Here is a 16,618-nt window from a genome sequence, read left to right as displayed (position 1 = left end):
TTTCTGATGTATCTCACTCTTTCAGTCCAGGAGAGGGTACTTCAGAAACCTAATCATGTGTTGGAGATGCCTGGAGGACCTCTCATCCTCACTCTGAGAGGCAGCCAGGAGCCTCCACCCACAACATTCAGCAGTCAGGTGTGGCCAGACTTAACAGACACACCTATACAGTACATGCAGAGTCACATAACCTGCTAGACACAACATTTATTTTCCATAACATGAGGTCAAACCACACAGACGTCAATGCACTGTTGTTGTATTTACATCCCAGTAAACATAACGTTTAGTCATATATCATGGATATATATATATCATATATCTGTCAGGTAAACTTTATTATCCCTTCAAATGACGTCAAAAAAGTCTGATTACATTGCATGTTTGGTTTTACTTATTGTTATAATAAGTAAAACATGAATTTACAATATGAGGAATGACATTAAAATAAATTCCAACTGAAAGCAATCTGTACTAAACTAACAAAATGGACAAATGCCAAACCAGTTGCTAGATTTCTAATATAATCCAGACGCAGCTGTACGGTCGACCTACAATAATAAATGAATAATAAACATAGATAAAGACAGACATAATAATCATTAACAGTGGAATTCCCCAGGACTTACACCTTTTTATCTCTGACTCTAGAGTCACCAGTCCCTCCCATTCCATCCCTCCCTCCCTGTCCAGACATCCCCACCTGGTTTCCTAGAGCATGAACTCCATCTAGACTCCTACCTCCTGAGATACCTGAAAGAGAGCCCTGGGGCTGGAAGAGACCTGCAGCAACAGCTGTCCTCTCTGGGCTGCTCTGTCCACCTCCATCCAGAGGACAAGAGGGCAGTGGTCAGAGGCTCAGGCCAAGCTGGGTCATGTGGAGATGGGGTTGGGGTGGGACCATGGAAGACACAGGTCGAGAGACTGTTCAAACAGCTCCAGGAGCAGTACAAATGCCACTATGAGGTAGACCCACGTAAGCTCCAGACTCTGCTGCAGAGCAGTACCCTGGGTTCGGAGGATGTGAGGGTTTACTGCGAGGCAGGGGAAGTGTTTGCGGTGGTGGTTGGGGAGGGGCCCGAGGTCCAGGCCAAGCTGAAGGAGCTGGAGGCCTTCCAGGGTCAGGGTCTGAGCTCCTGGAAGCAGGAAAAGATCAGCACCACCTGTCGTCTGGGACAGTCCAAGCTCCGGCTTCTAGAGGAAGTTATAGAGAAGGATCTATGTGAGGCTGTTCCAGGGGTGAGGGTGACGCGCAGTGTCTCATCTCAGCTGGTGCTGGAGGGTTCAGCAAGTGAAGTCTGTACAGCCAGACAGTTAGTTACAGATAAAATCTCTCTGGTGCTGGAGCGGGTGGTGCCTGAGGTGTCCCCCCAACTCCTGTCCTTCCTGAGGGATGAGTATGGGAGGCCTGGGAACCTGAGCAGTCTGCTGGGGTTGGGACTCCATGTGGAGGTAGAGTTGGGGGATACAGAGCTCCGTCTGTTCTCCCTCTCCTCTGGGAAACTGGAGCAGGCTGAGAAGGATCTGCTGCGGGAGTTTGGGGAGGAGAAGATCGATTTTCCCAACTGTGGCACCCTGCCATCTGAACTGAAATCCAAGCTTGAGAAGAAGGTGAAGGAGATGAACCAGAGCAGATGCAGGGTGGTGGCAAGGTATGGTCCTGGGTGTAGAGTGCAGTTGCTGGGCCACGTGAAGGAGGTTCAGGAGCTGAGGAAGGAGATTGGGGCCTTTCTGATAGACCCGTCCAGTGTGGAGGAGACAGTGTGTCTCCCTTACCCAGAGATTGCTGACCACCTACCAGAACTGCTGGAGAGGATCGGTGTGGAACACACTGGGGTGACCCTCTACCCCTCAGCCATCCACCCCACTGTGGTGCTCTGTGGACCCTCTGTCCGGGTGGCCCAGGTTAGGGACAGGTTGGGTCCCGCTCTGGCCTCCTTGGTCCACCAGACTGTGACCATAGACCAGCCGGGGGCACTACGCTACTTCCAGGGCGTGGGAAGGGAGTACCTGGGAGTGGTGGGTCGCTCTCAACACTGCCTCATCCAGCTGCACAACCACGGTGGTGTTGCCGGCGAAGCTCGCGCCGGACCAAGACTGGAGGAGATGGTCACAGCCACCAGCTATCGCCTCCAGTGGGGGCTGCAGGTTGTGGTACGTCAAGGTGACATCACCAAGGAACGGGCGGATGCGCTGGTGAACGCAGCCAATGAGGACCTGGATCACGCTGGGGGCGTGGCTGCAGCTCTAAGCCGTGCGGGGGGGCCTGAGGTACAGCAGGCCAGCAGAGATCGGGTTAGGCAGATAGGAAGAGTACCTACAGGTACAGTGGTACAGACTACAGGAGGGAAGTTGCCTTGTAAGATACTGCTGCACGCAGTGGGGCCAGTAGGGGGCAGCGTAGGTGGGAATGAGCGCCCTCTGCTGGAGAAGACAGTAAAGGCAGTACTGGATCTGGCAGAGACCCTGAAGCTCCAGACCCTGGCCATGCCCTGCATCAGCTCAGGTATATTCAGCATTCCTCTGAAGGTTTGCTCTGAGGCCATAGTCTCTGCAATGAGGGACTTTGGGAGGGAACAGCACATCCTTACCAAGGTCACTCTGATTGATTTGAGTGGAGAGGCAGTGAGAGCCATGCAGGAGGCCTGTGATAGGCTATTAGAGGGGAAGAGGGAGTTTCCTGGGTTGGAGGTAGAGTCCAGCACCACCACTACCACTACACATGCTCCTCAGAGAGACAGCACTGCTGCCTCCACCAGGGGACCAGTGGCTCCAGAGGTCTGTGTCCAGGTGGAGATCATCCAGGGAACCATAGAGAAACAGGAGGTGAGAGAGCCTCAATGTTCCCTTTCTCTTTTATACTTCGTCTTCCTTTTTCTCTTACCCTTTTACTTAATTTCTTTATCTCTCCCCCCTCTCTCTGTCTGTCTCTCTGCCTGTCTCTCTGCATGTCTCTCTGTCCCACTGTCTGTCCCACTGTCTGTGTCTTTGTCTGTCTGTCTGACTGTCTGTCTCTCTCTGAAGGTGGATGCCCTGGTGTCCCCCATGGTTGGTAGTAACCCTCTCTCCTCCCGAGTGGGTCATGTCTTGTCGGATGCAGCTGGACCGGCGCTGATGACAGCGTTTCAGAGGGAATTAGGGGGACGGACTGCACCTGGTGACAACGTCCTGGTGGAGGGACTGTCTGGTCTCAGCTCTGGCCGCATCTTCTTCCTCAGCTGTCTACACTGGGACAACAACCCCCAAGGACCAGCAGTACAGGTTTGTCCCCTTGTATGTGTCCCTGTGTCCGTGTGTGTGTGTGCATGTGTGAGTGTGTCTTCACTTGGCAGTTGTGACCTTTGAACCACCATTAACCCAGCACCTCTGGACCTCTCTCAGGCTCTGAGGCAGGGTGTGAGGAGAGTTCTAGCCTCTTGTGAGATCCAGGGATTCTGTTCTGTTGCCTTCCCTGTAGTTGGAACTGGTGTGGTTCTCCAGTTCCCTCACAATGTGGTAACACAGGTTCTGCTAGAAGAGATCCGTAAGTATGAACAGAATCGAGCGAGCAGAACCCCCTTCCTTGTCCGCATTGTTGTCCATCCCAATGACAGAGATTCTCCCAAGGTGAGAAGAGACTTTCTTGACTTCAATGAATGTTTCATGCAAAATCAAAACTCAAGTTACTGTTTAACACAGTTCATCACTGGTTGCCCTTGACTTGTGTTGTATTCTGTTTTACTTCCAGGCTTTCCAGACTTCCCAGTGTGCTTTGCATGTCAGAGGGTTTGTAATGGATGCTTCTCCAGATCAGAGTGAGTTAAGGAAACTATTCCTGTCATATTTACAAATACACCTTTGCTGTCTTCAACCAGGATCTCAGCGATCATTGCCTTATTGCCTGCGTCCGTAATGGGTCTGTGGTCAAACGACCACCCCTCATCACTGTCAAACGCTCCCTAAAACACTTCTGCGAGCAGGCCTTTCTAATCGACCTGGCCCGGGTATCCTGGAAGGATATTGACCTCATCCCGTCAGTAGAGGATGCCTGGTTTCTCTTTAAAAGGGCTTTCCTCACCATCTTAAATAAGCATGCCCCATTCAAAAAATTTAGCACTAAGAACAGATATAGCCCCTGGTTCCCACCTGACCTGACTGCCCTTGACCAGCACAAAAACATCCTGTGGCGTACTGCATTAGCATCGAATAGCCCCCGCGATATGCAGCTTTTCAGGGAAGTGAGGAACCAATATACACAGTCAGTTAGGAAAGCAAAGGCTAGCTTTTTCAACAGAAATTTGCATCCTGTAGCACTAATTCCAAAACGTTTTGGGACACTGTAAAGTCCATGGAGAATAAGAGCACCGCCTCCCAGCTGCCCACTGCACTGAGGCTAGGAAACACTCACCACTAATAAATCCACAATAATCGAGAATTTCAATAAGCATTTTTCTACGGCTAGCCATGCTTTTCACCTGCCTAACCCTAAGTGTCATGCACAAGTAGATGTCCTAACCTACTTGCCAAAACTATAGTTTGTTAACAAGAAATTTGTGGAGTGGTTGAAAAACGAGTTTTAATGACTCCAACATAAGTGTATGTAAACTTCCAACTTCAACTGTACATGTCCTGTAGTTATTACTATGCATGACATTCCCACATTGTAGCCTGTACATTGAACATATTCACTGATAATGTACTCTTCCTTGGCAAATAAAGGTGCGGTTCGGGTATGAATCTCTGAGACATTATTTTTCAGTCATGTCAAACTCCATTATTTGAATGATGCTGTGTCTGCATGTATGTATTACAATTATACACTTCAACAGGGTTTACCACTCCTGCTCCTGGGACATCAATGATTACACACTGTAACTATGAAATAGACTAGAAACATGATTGATTCGTAATTCATATATACAGAAAAGATCTATGCATATCTAACTCCCTTCATCTGCATTAGTCTGAGGACACAGGATAGTATTTCAATGAAATACTTAATTTCAACCTGTGGAGAATTTGAAACGTTTTCTTGAAAGGAGTGAATTATCCAGGTGTTATAACTACATAAATGCATTATAATTATGATAATTTTAATATTATATCATAAATACAAGTTCAATCTGAACTTCAATGCACGTATGTTGTGCATTATAAAACAAGGAAGAAAGACGAGGTGGGGAGAGAGGTGTAGAAGACAGAAAGGGAAAGAGGTAAGAACAGAGGCAGACAGCATATGACTCATGAATTACAGTGCTACCCTAATATTCTCTCAGTTCATTACAATTGCGGTGTCTCCTAACCAGCCTTGGGCCCCCAGTTGGCCCGAAGGTTATCTTAAGAGCGGGTGAGGTGGCGATGACAGGACTGGATTCCTCTCTCACATCAAAACATACCAGCAGACGAGAGACAGATGGATGGAGAGAGAACATGATTAAGCCTTGTTTTCTTATTCTAACACGGTCAGTCATCATAATCATCAGGAGGTGAAATGCAAAACTGACCTTGGATCATTAACTCTGGGACTACTACATTTCTATCTGTATTTCAATGTAAAGCATCTCTTTAATAACTCTTCCTGTTGACCCGAACAAGTGACATCTCACCTATGATCATGCTGTGCCCTCTGTGTCAGCCAGTTCAGAATGGGGAGGGGTTCACCAAACCAGCTTATATAACCGTAGAGAGTTTAGAGAGAAGGGGGAGATGGATGAAGTGAATAAGAGAGAGACTCTTATTTTGTGTGTGTAGTCTCACCTGGTGTCCACACTAAGTGGCTACAGAGTACTTTATGATGAAAAACAGACACATGAGGACAAACAATAGAAGATAATGTCAATAGAAGATACTGTATGTGACCCAGACACCTATCGGAGTGTACCTGAAACATTTTACAATAGAGGGCTGTGTCTCACCACTTGGTTATTGTAAGTCTAAACCCCAGGGAAATCATGACTTGGCAGCAACAGATAGTCCAGTGAATAGGCTGTGTTTATGTGGTGTAAATCTGAAAATTAGCAGCTGACATCTTAAGGTTTTTTAAATTAATGCATGTGAGACAGGTTCCATGTACAACAAGACAGGCAGAGATGGAGAAAAACAACACAGAACAGTTTAATTATCTCTGGTTATGGACATTTTTGCCAGCAATAAACCTTCCCACGGCCTGTTCCTCGGACAGTGAACATCTGGCAATATCTAAATTTTCAACCCCTTGATCAGCTCGCTCTCTAAATGTAAAGAAAACAGCTTATTTTTTATAGATCTGAAAACAATAACTGAGATATCTAAAGCAGCAGGTGCCATTTTTAGACGTAAATACAGCCCAGTGCTGCTTACTTGAGATGCCGTCTTCGTAGGTGTCCGCTTTGATGCACTCAATGCACAAAAAAAAGTGTGATTACTTCAAAACGACGGCAAGCAGCTGAGAAATATGGTCATATTATGAAACTGGGCTCCACGGTGGATGCAATGAACTAGTTTTTATCAGAAAAGAACGTTGTTAAAAATGTAATGTGTCCAGCTAACTACGATTTCAGAGCACTCTAAGTCTGAATGTACCAGATCGCAGAATAATTACTTTATTAGCGCTCAACACCTGTTGAATATGGAAGTGGTCAGTAAACGTCAGAAAAAAAGCACAATTAAATTGTTTCCAGCAGCACATTCACAGTCACCAACACTCTGGTTAACACGAAAACTGCCTTACCAGCTCTGCTAGGGTGAGTAAAATGGTCAGTGGTCTCATTTGTGTCTGGAAGTAGCTAGCCAACGTTAGCTTGGGTGCTTGACTGTTGTTGTAAGGCCAGAATGCTCAAATCAACCCTACTCCTCGGTCCGAACGTCCAGTCGGTCCGAGAGCGAAACGGTCTGAATTTACAAACAGACAATTTTTCTCGGAATTTAAACACCATAATATTCATCAAATTAATTAAGCCAAATTTCTTCAAACCAATCGCATATACTATGTTATTACAAAAAAAGCTTTTAAATTCTCTGGTAATGCCAATACGGAATACTAACAAATGCTTCCCAAAGATGCCCACTGGTGGTAAAACTAGCAATAACTTGCAGTAACAGAAGAAATGGCTGAGAATTAAATGACGTGCCACAGAATGCTGCAGCAGCACGCAGGGTGTGCCGCAGTAATACACAACTTTTAAAGGAGGAACCACTGTACATGGAGGAAATTTGTGCAGAATTCTGCATGCAGAGTCTCAATTTAGTATTTGTCTCATTTTGTGAATTATTGGTTGGTGAGCGGGCCCCAGACCTCACAACCATAAAGGGCAATGGGTTCTATAACTGATAAGTAAGTATTTTTAGCCAGATCCTAATTGGTATGTCGGCTTTTATGTTCCTTTTGATGGCATAGAAGGCCCTTCTTGTCTTGTCTCTCAGCTCATTCACAGCTTTGTGGAGGTTACCTGTGGCGCTGATGTTTAGGCCAAGATATGTATTGTTTTTTGTGTGCTCTATTGCAATGGTGTCTAGATGGAATTTGTATTTGTGGTCCTGGCCTTTTTTGGAACACCATTATTTTTGTCTTACTGAGATTTACTGTCAGGGCCCAGGTCTGACAGAATCTGTGCAGAAGATCTAGGTGCTGTTGTAGGCCCTCCTTGGTTGGGGACAGAAGCACCAGATCATCAGCAAACAGTAGACAATTGACTTCAGATTCTAGTACTGTAGGGTGAGGTCGGGTGCTGCAGACTGTTCTAGTGCCCTCGCCAATTCGTTGATATATATGTTGAAGATGATGGGGCTTAAGTTGCATCCCTGTCTCACCCAACGGCCCTGTGGAAAGAAATGTGTTTGTTTTTTGTCAATTTTAACCGCACAGTTGTTCTTTGTGTACATGGATTTTATAATGTTGGATGTTTTTCCCCCAACACCTCTTTCCATCAATTTGTATAGCAGACCCTCATGCCAAATTGAAATCAACAATGCATGAGAAAACTTTGCTTAGGTTAAGGTTTGTTTGTTTGTTTGTCAACTATTTGTTAATTTCTCTGTCTCTCTGTCTCTTTGTCTCTCTCTCTCTCTCTGCCTTTGTTTTGGTTTGTTTTTTTGTCAATTGTTTGTCAATCTCTCTCTCTCTCTCGCTTAGCCTCCTTCTATCGCCACATCTCAACCACTCAGGACGAGGTCTCTGCCACGCTGGGCAGTGTCAAGCTACAACTGGTCTTTGGCGACATCACCCGTGAGACCACTGATGTCATCGTCAACACCACAGACTTCTCAGCCAACCATTCAGGTAGCACTAGTTATCTTTGTCCTCCAATGTGCTTTTGATTAGTCATCACTGTGTGTATGTGTGTGTTTGTTTGTTTGTTCTGTTCTCTGTGTCCCCTCACGTCCCATTATCTTCCTCTAGGTGTCTCCAAAGCTATTCTGACTGCTGCAGGTTCCACAGTCCAAGCAGCGTTAGCACAAGGTTGGTTTTACAGTGTTCTCATACACAATCCTATTAACACAATCACAAACTCTCAGAGCAATCCGTTCACACAAGTCAGAAAGTAATCATTTGACGAAGGAAAATCTTTTTCCACTGAGATATAGAGACATTGAATAATTACTTCACAGATCGCTTTACTAGCTTATTCTTCACTTATTAATGGAGGCAGGTGGGAGGAGCTATAGGAGGATGGGCTCATTGTAATGGCTGGAATGGAATAAATGGAATGGCATCAAACACATCAAACGTATGGAAACCACATGTTCGACTCCGTTCCCTTGATTCAATTCCAGCCCTTCCTCCTGTAGCCCCTTCTTCCAGCCTCCATTGTCACTCATATGTCTATATTTGAACACTAAGTGCCTACCAGTGGATGCTGCTGAGGGGAGGACGGCGCATAATAATTTCTGGAATGGAGTCAATGGAATGGCATCAAACACATCAAAGACGTGGTTTCTATGTGGTTGATACCATTCCATTGACTCCATTCCAGCCATTACAAATCAAATCAAATTTTATTTGTCACATACATATGGTTAGCAGATGTTAATGCGAGTGTAGCGAAATGCTTGTGCTTCTAGTTCCGACAATGCAGTAATAACCAACAAGTAATCTAGCTAACAATTCCAAAACTACTACCTTATAGACACAAGTGTAAGGGGATAAAGAATATGTAAATAAAGATATATGAATGAGTGATGGTACAGAGCGGCATAGGCAAGATACAGTAGATGGTATTGAGTGCAGTATATACATATGAGATGAGTATGTAAACAAAGTGGCATAGTTAAAGTGGCTAGTGATACATGTATTACATAAAGATGCAGTAGATGATATAGAGTACAGTATATACATATACATATGAGATTAATAATGTAGGGTATGTAAACATTATATTAGGTAGCATTAGCAAGTGGCTAGTGATATATTTTACGTAATTTCCCATCAATTCCCATTATTAAAGTGGCTGGAGTTGAGTAAGTGTGTTGACAGCAGCCACTCAATGTTAGTGGTGGCTGTTTAACAGTCTGATGGCCTTGAGATAGAAGCTGTTTTTCAGTCTCTCGGTCCCAGCTTTGATGCATCTGTACTGACCTCGCCTTCTGGATGATAGCGGGGTGAACAGGCAGTGGCTCGGGTGGTTGTTGTCCTTGATGATCTTTATGGCCTTCCTGTGACATCGGGTGGTGTAGGTGTCCTGGAGGGCAGGTAGTTTGCCCCCGGTGATGCGTTGTGCAGACCTCACTACCCTCTGGAGAGCCTTACGGTTGTGGGCGGAGCAGTTGCCGTACCAGGTGGTGATACAGCCCGACAGGATGCTCTCGATTGTGCATCTGTAGAAGTTTGTGAGTGCTTTTGGTGACAAGCCGAATTTCTTCAGCCTCCTGAGGTTGAAGAGGCGCTGCTGCGCCTTCTTCACAATGCTGTCTGTGTGGGTGGACCGATTCAGTTTGTCTGTGATGTGTACGCCGAGGAACTTAAAACTTACTACCCTCTCCACTACTGTTCCATCGATGTGGATAGGGGGGTGTTCCCTCTGCTGTTTCCTGAAGTCCACAATCATCTCCTTAGTTTTGTTGACGTTGAGTGTGAGGTTATTTTCCTGACACCACACTCCGAGGGCCCTCACCCCCTCCCTGTAGGCCGTCTCGTCGTTGTTGGTAATCAAGCCTACCACTGTTGTGTCGTCCGCAAACTTGATGATTGAGTTGGAGGCGTGCGTGGCCACGCAGTCGTGGGTGAACAGGGAGTACAGGAGAGGGCTCAGAACGCACCCTTGTGGGGCCCCAGTGTTGAGGATCAGCGGGGTGGAAATGTTGTTTCCTACCCTCACCACCTGGGGGCGGCCCGTCAGGAAGTCCTGTACCCAGTTGCACAGGGCGGGGTCGAGACCCAGGGTCTCGAGCTTGATGACGAGCTTGGAGGGCACTAATGGTGTTAAATGCCGAGCTGTAGTCGATGAACAGCATTCTCACATAGGTATTCCTCTTGTCCAGATGGGTTAGGGCAGTGTGCAGTGTGGATGAGATTGCATCGTCTGTGGACCTATTTGGGCGGTAAGCAAATAGGAGTGGGTCTAGGGTGTCAGGTAGGGTGGAGGTGATATGGTCCTTGACTAGTCTCTCAAAGCACTTCATGATGACGGAAGTGAGTGCTACGGGGCGGTAGTCGTTTAGCTCAGTTACCTTAGCTTTCTTGGGAACAGGAACAATGGTGGCCCTCTTGAAGCATGTGGGAACAACAGACTGGGATAGGGATTGATTGAATATGTCCGTAAACACACCAGCCAGCTGGTCTGCGCATGCTCTGAGGGCGCGGCTGGGGATGCCGTCTGGGCCTGCAGCCTTGCGAGGGTTGACACGTTTAAATGTTTTCCTCACGTCGGCTGCAGTGAAGGAGAGTCCGCATGTTTTAGTTGCGGGCCGTGTCAGTGGCACTGTATTGTCCTCAAAGCGGGCAAAAAAGTTATTTAGTCTGCCTGGGAGCAAGACATCCTGGTCTGTGACGGGGCTGGTTTTCTTTTTGTAATCCGTGATTGACTGTAGACCCTGCCACATACCTCTTGTGTCTGAGCCGTTGAATTGAGATTCTACTTTGTCTCTATACTGACGCTTAGCTTGTTTGATTGCCTTGCGGAGGGAATAGTTACACTGTTTGTATTCTGTCATGTTTCCGGTCACCTTGCCCTGATTAAAAGCAGTGGTTTGGGCTTTCAGTTTCACGCGAATGCTGCCATCAATCCACGGTTTCTGGTTTGGGAATGTTTTAATCGTTGCTATGGGAACAACATCTTCAACGCACGTTCTAATGAACTCGCTCACCGAATCAGCGTATTCGTCAATGTTGTTGTCTGACGCAATACGAAACATATCCCAGTCCACGTGATGGAAGCAGTCTTGGAGTGTGGAATCAGATTGGTCGGACCAGCGTTGAACAGACCTCAGCGCGGGAGCTTCTTGTTTTAGTTTCTGTCTGTAGGCAGGGATCAACAAAATGGAGTCGTGGTCAGCTTTTCCGAAAGGAGGGCGGGGCAGGGCCTTATATGCGTCGCGGAAGTTAGAATAGCAGTGATCCAAGGTTTTTCCAGCCCTGGTTGCGCAATCGATATGCTGATAAAATTTAGGGAGTCTTGTTTTCAGATTAGCCTTGTTAAAATCCCCAGCTACAATGAATGCAGCCTCCGGATAAATGGATTCCAGTTTGCAAAGAGTCAAATAGCCCTTCCTCCTGTAGCCCCTCCTACCAGCCTCCACTGTCACTCATATGTCTATATTTGAACATTAAGTGCCTACCAGTGGATGCTGCTGAGGGGAGGACGGCGCATAATCATTTCTGGAATGGAGTCAATGGAATGGCATCAAACACATCAAAGACGTGGTTTCTATGTGGTTGATACCATTCCATTGACTCCATTCCAGCCATTATTATGAGCTGTCCTCCCCTCAGAAGCCTCCATATCTTTTTCTCTCCATCAGTGGGTGTGCCAGGAGACTTGATGTGCACCACAGGGCCCGGTGCACTGGGCTGCAAGGAGATCGTTCACGTCAGCTTTAAACGCGACACACAGAGGATCAGCAAGGTCTGTGGGAAGATACTGAAACAGTGTGAGAGAAAGGGCTACCGCTCTGCAGCCTTCCCTGCAGTCAACACTGGTATGTACAGTATGTCTTATTTTGTGTGAAATGCAATACCGACTCCCTTAATTTGCTCTTGTATCAACCCTCTGCCATACCAATTTGTGTTCAATATTTTTATTGTGCGCAGTTGTTAGTCTTAAATTTTGTAGGACACAATTTAGTTAATGTCAAAACAAACACTGATGAACAAGTTCATTAGTGACAGCAGCATCCATATTCTGTAATATACTGGTTAGATGATATTCTAGACATAAAAAAAAATATTTTTTTGTCCAGGAGCTGCTCGAGCAGACTCTGGCTCTGTGTGTAAGGCCATGTTGGATGGCATGGCGTCAAGTGTGAGGGATTTGTCCCCCAACATCCTCTCTGTCATCCGCATTGTCATGCTGCAGAGACCCGTCTTCCAGGCATTCAGGTCAGTCTCCATTTTAATTGTCAGAAATGGTGGGGTCTCTGATGTGTCTTGGTTTGAATCAGGGGCTTCCCAACCCTGTTCCTGAAGAGCTTGGCTACAGTTCAAATACGTTCATTTGACCCCCATTAGCCCTCGCGCTAGCCACTTCCCCTCGTCGAAACCGGATGCAGTTTGATTGTCATCTTAAGTGGAGGTCCAGTTGACAAACAGCCCTCGATTTAGCTGGAGGGACCGAGTGAAGAACCTGGATCACTTGTCTGGTTGATATGACCCACAATTCAATTCAAAATGTGACGTGTCAAACTTCAGTGGTTGCAAAGTGTCCAATTTTAGCAACGCGGCTGCATTATCGGTATGTGAGACAAAATTATGATGCTATCTTGCAAAAATAATTCATAGATTACATTGATTTTAGCGTTGGCAAATGGGAATTACGATCAAATTGACTGAGTCTCGTAGTGAGGAGCATATAAAACATAGCTAGCTTCATAAACATATTTTGGGTAATTTATTGAAATAAATTACACACATACCTTTCAGTGTTGGGATTGGAGCGATAGCTTCCAGTCGGCTCTCCAGCTCTGACCTGCAAACAAACAAAAACATAAATAAAATGTCCTGTCCAAAGCTTTATTGAAATCCAAACTATAAAACTAGCTAGCCAGCTATGGGTAACTGTAGCTAGCTACCTGATAAAACTGCTAGCTAGCTACGTTAGCTTGCTAGGTACATTAATAGCTTTAGGTTGGTCGTTTTTAAGCTGAACTTCAAGATTTCTACCAAGGACGTCGCGCCTCCGATCATCGCTCTCCCTCGCTTGGGCAAAGGACATTGAAGGTACACTCGGATGTGATGATGTAAAACGTCATTCAAGGGCTGAGGGTTTAGGTCCGAGGGCTCTCTACTTGGTGTTTGGACTGCAAGCCCTACCATGCTGTAGGTTTAGAGTGGAACCCTTATGTAGCACACCTGATTCTAATAATTAGCTGGTTGATAAGATGAATCAGGTTAGTTACAACTGGGGTTGGAGTGAAAAACTTACAGAGGTAGCTCTCCAGGAACAGGGTTGGGCAACCCTGGTTTAAATGGTATGGTAAGTTTGTTTGTAGTTTGCTTCACTTATAGAATGAGTTTTGTTATTTTCCGAGTTTTAGTTGCGATGTCTGGATGTTAAGCTTTGGACAGGACATTTTATTTATGTTTTTGTTTGTTTGCAGGTCAGAGCTGGAGAGCCGACTGGGAGCTATCGCTCCAATCCCAACACTGAAAGGTATGTGTGTTTGTGTGTATACTTGTGTATGTACAAATGATCCTTATTCTTGGGTATGTAGATATAACTTGGGCCCAGAGTTTTACCTGGTGATGCTTTGATGACAGGGAAAACTTTGGATCCTAGTTATAAAATGTGACTTTACACTCTGTCTTAACTCTCCTCTCTTTGTCTCCTCAGAGAGAGCCCAACAGATACTGAAGAAGAAACTGAGGATCAGCTTTTCCTCCCCCTCGCATGGCTCCCTTCCCCCTCCTCATACCCTTCCAGGCCTCACCATCACCCCCTGGAGACCGCCCCCGGTGGTGCTGAGCGTGGTGGGGCGCGGGGCGGACGCCATCAGGGGGGCCAGGCGGGAGCTGGAGGCCATCTTGCAGAACCAGCTGACTCAGAGAGATGTGAAGGGAGAGGACCTGTGCATGCTGGGAGAGGTGGAGCTGCAGGCCGTGCAGAAGAATGCCAAGGTCCTGGGAGTGAGCCTGGAGCTGGGTAGAGTTCAGAGGGCAGGAGGGGTGGAAGCTGGGGCTGGAGTTGGAGCTGCGACTGGAGAGGGGTTTTATGTTCTCCGAGGCCTGAAGGAGGACGTTCTGAGCGTGCGCGAGTTGCTGGACAGTGCGCTCAGTGGCGCCCTCCATAGGGAGCTGCAAGATAGAAATTAGGCACTACTGGCCCTCAGAGTCCAGTGGTCTATGTGCAGGCATGGTGACATTTGGGAGGAGCTGGGGATGCATGACAACTACCATCTGGAGCAGGCACACCTAAGAGGAGATGTCTCAGCAGAGCTGGATGTCCCAGATGGGAGCAAAGTCAGGGTGAACCTGAAGAACAACATGGCCACTGACTGGGAAACGGGTTGCACCTATAAGGTGAAGCGAGAGGAGAGTGAAAGTACGGATTGAATTGTTTTATTTTCAGTTTTAGAATTTCTGACATAGTTTTATTATATGTTATATTTTGGTCAGATAGCGGATGCTTTTATCCAGAGCGACTTTACAGTCAGACGTTGATTTGTAGTTAACACTAACCCTTCAATCCATTATGTCATCAGCCTGATGACCCATAGCCACTATTGATTTCACTGTTATCTTTAAAACACGTTTAACATTTTAAACATCTTCTGATAGTCCTGTTCATGCTGTAAACTCCACTTATAGTCCTGTGAGCCATTACAATGAGCCCGTCCTCCTCTAGCTCCTCCCACCAGCCTCCAATGTGATGCACAGCCAATACATTAGGTGGAGCCATGCACCTACAACATTTGTTTGCGGACCGCCATAATACCAAAGAAGAAGAAGAAAGTCGAGGAGTGAAGTCAGGGGAGGTGCATCTGTGACAGCCGAAAGTCAGACACAAATGTGATTTTCCAACAGCAAAGCTCAGATCAATATGACAGTGTTGCAATTGTTTATACAAGTTTTTCTTTATAATGTTGACCCCCATATCACACCCTCACGAACTGAAATCATATGTGGGTAGAAGGAATTATACAACAAACAAAGTGATGAGGCTGTTTGTATGTGGCTGCCGCTGCTATGCAAGTGACCTGTGTGTGCAGGTGATCAGGGGTGTATTCATTCTGCCGATTCAGTTGAAAAACATTTCTTAAACCGGAAGGAAACGAAACAGGGATAGACCTGCCTGAATTTGTCCAATAGAAACTTTTGTTTTGTTTGCAAAACATAACGTTTTTCAACTGTTTGGACTAATGATTACACCTTAGATCAGCTGGATGCAGGCAAGAGTGTGCAAGGCAGCACTGAATGTGTCACTGTCTGTCATCTTGATTACTCCAATTTGTCTCTCCACATATACACAGTGGTGGGCCGTCAGGGCCAGCAAGGCCGTCTGGGCCTAAACATCATCAGAATATAATTTTTTTTAAAATATATTTTCCCACAAATATGTATTAAATTATTCCCCAGAGTAAGAGTTACACTCTTCATTTCATAGCTTTCCTCTTGGTTGCACTGCTTCCAGCCCCAGGTTGAGATTTGGAGGGCTGGTCTTTATGTTAGATCTTTTATCCAATCATATTCAGCCATCATGTGTTGCCAGGGTTCTAAAATCTGCCCCCAGGCCTTCAGAATCAACACTGCGGGCGCTTGTAGCTTAAAGTGAATGGAAATGAAAATTTAGTGTCAACCAATCAGCTTTAGAGTTGGCTATTGTACGCCTGCTGGCTGGCTCCAGTGTTACACAGGAGCCAGCTAGCAGGCGTAGTGCGTGCACGTCTTTTGATTGGATTACCAATATTGAGAGGCAGGTCCTATATGGGCAGGTCTCAGAACTAGGAAACTGATAAACTAATTAATTTGCGTACTACTAAGCTGTTTTTTCAACCCACAATGGCGGAAGGAGAAGATATCGATTTGGTCGAGGATATAATTATAACGGCATTCTCAAGACAAACTTTTCAAGAAAAGTTAGACATTGTCAGGAGAGGTCGACGCCGACGCTACAAAGCCTGTCACAGGCGGGAAAGGGGTTCGTTCGCCACTTTCAAAGTTCCAACTACGAGCGCTATCAATGGCTCACAGGCTCCGAGAAGCACTGCAAACTGTACTGCTGCGAATGCCTATTATTTGCAAGTGATCGATTTGGTGTTTGAAGCCACACTGGCTTTGCAAACCTGAGTTGTCTAACCAAGGCAGCAACGAGACACCAAAGTACGGCTGGGCACTTACAAGCAATGGTGCTTTTCAAAACTTTTGGGGACACCTGAGTGGATCTACAGCTCAACGAACAAGCGCGCAGGGCAACGGAGCTGCACAATGAAAAGGTATTGTACTCTTCCCCTGCAATTCTCTGAATACAAATGTCAATTTCAAGGTGACGCAACGCCTGGTTATACTGCGTTT

General features: G+C 46.2%; 1 protein-coding gene across 1 annotated transcript; it reads left to right on the top strand.

Moving 5' to 3' along the window:
• Nucleotides 1–25: 25 nt before the first annotated feature.
• Nucleotides 26–15,683, top strand: LOC139399586 (protein mono-ADP-ribosyltransferase PARP14-like; the record flags this gene model as incomplete). The annotated part of the gene is given in 11 exon segments (XM_071144948.1): nucleotides 26–138; nucleotides 652–2,826; nucleotides 3,025–3,261; nucleotides 3,382–3,606; nucleotides 3,728–3,794; nucleotides 8,090–8,236; nucleotides 8,357–8,416; nucleotides 11,914–12,090; nucleotides 12,352–12,490; nucleotides 13,708–13,760; nucleotides 13,941–15,683. Coding segments are annotated over 11 exon segments (3,872 nt in total), but the record flags the coding sequence as incomplete, so codon positions are not given.
• Nucleotides 15,684–16,618: the final 935 nt, after the last annotated feature.

The sequence above is a fragment of the Oncorhynchus clarkii genome, unplaced genomic scaffold (assembly GCF_045791955.1).
Source record: "Oncorhynchus clarkii lewisi isolate Uvic-CL-2024 unplaced genomic scaffold, UVic_Ocla_1.0 unplaced_contig_6170_pilon_pilon, whole genome shotgun sequence".
NCBI classification, from domain to species: Eukaryota; Metazoa; Chordata; class Actinopteri; order Salmoniformes; family Salmonidae; genus Oncorhynchus; species Oncorhynchus clarkii.
This window is presented reverse-complemented; position numbering and strand designations above follow the sequence as displayed.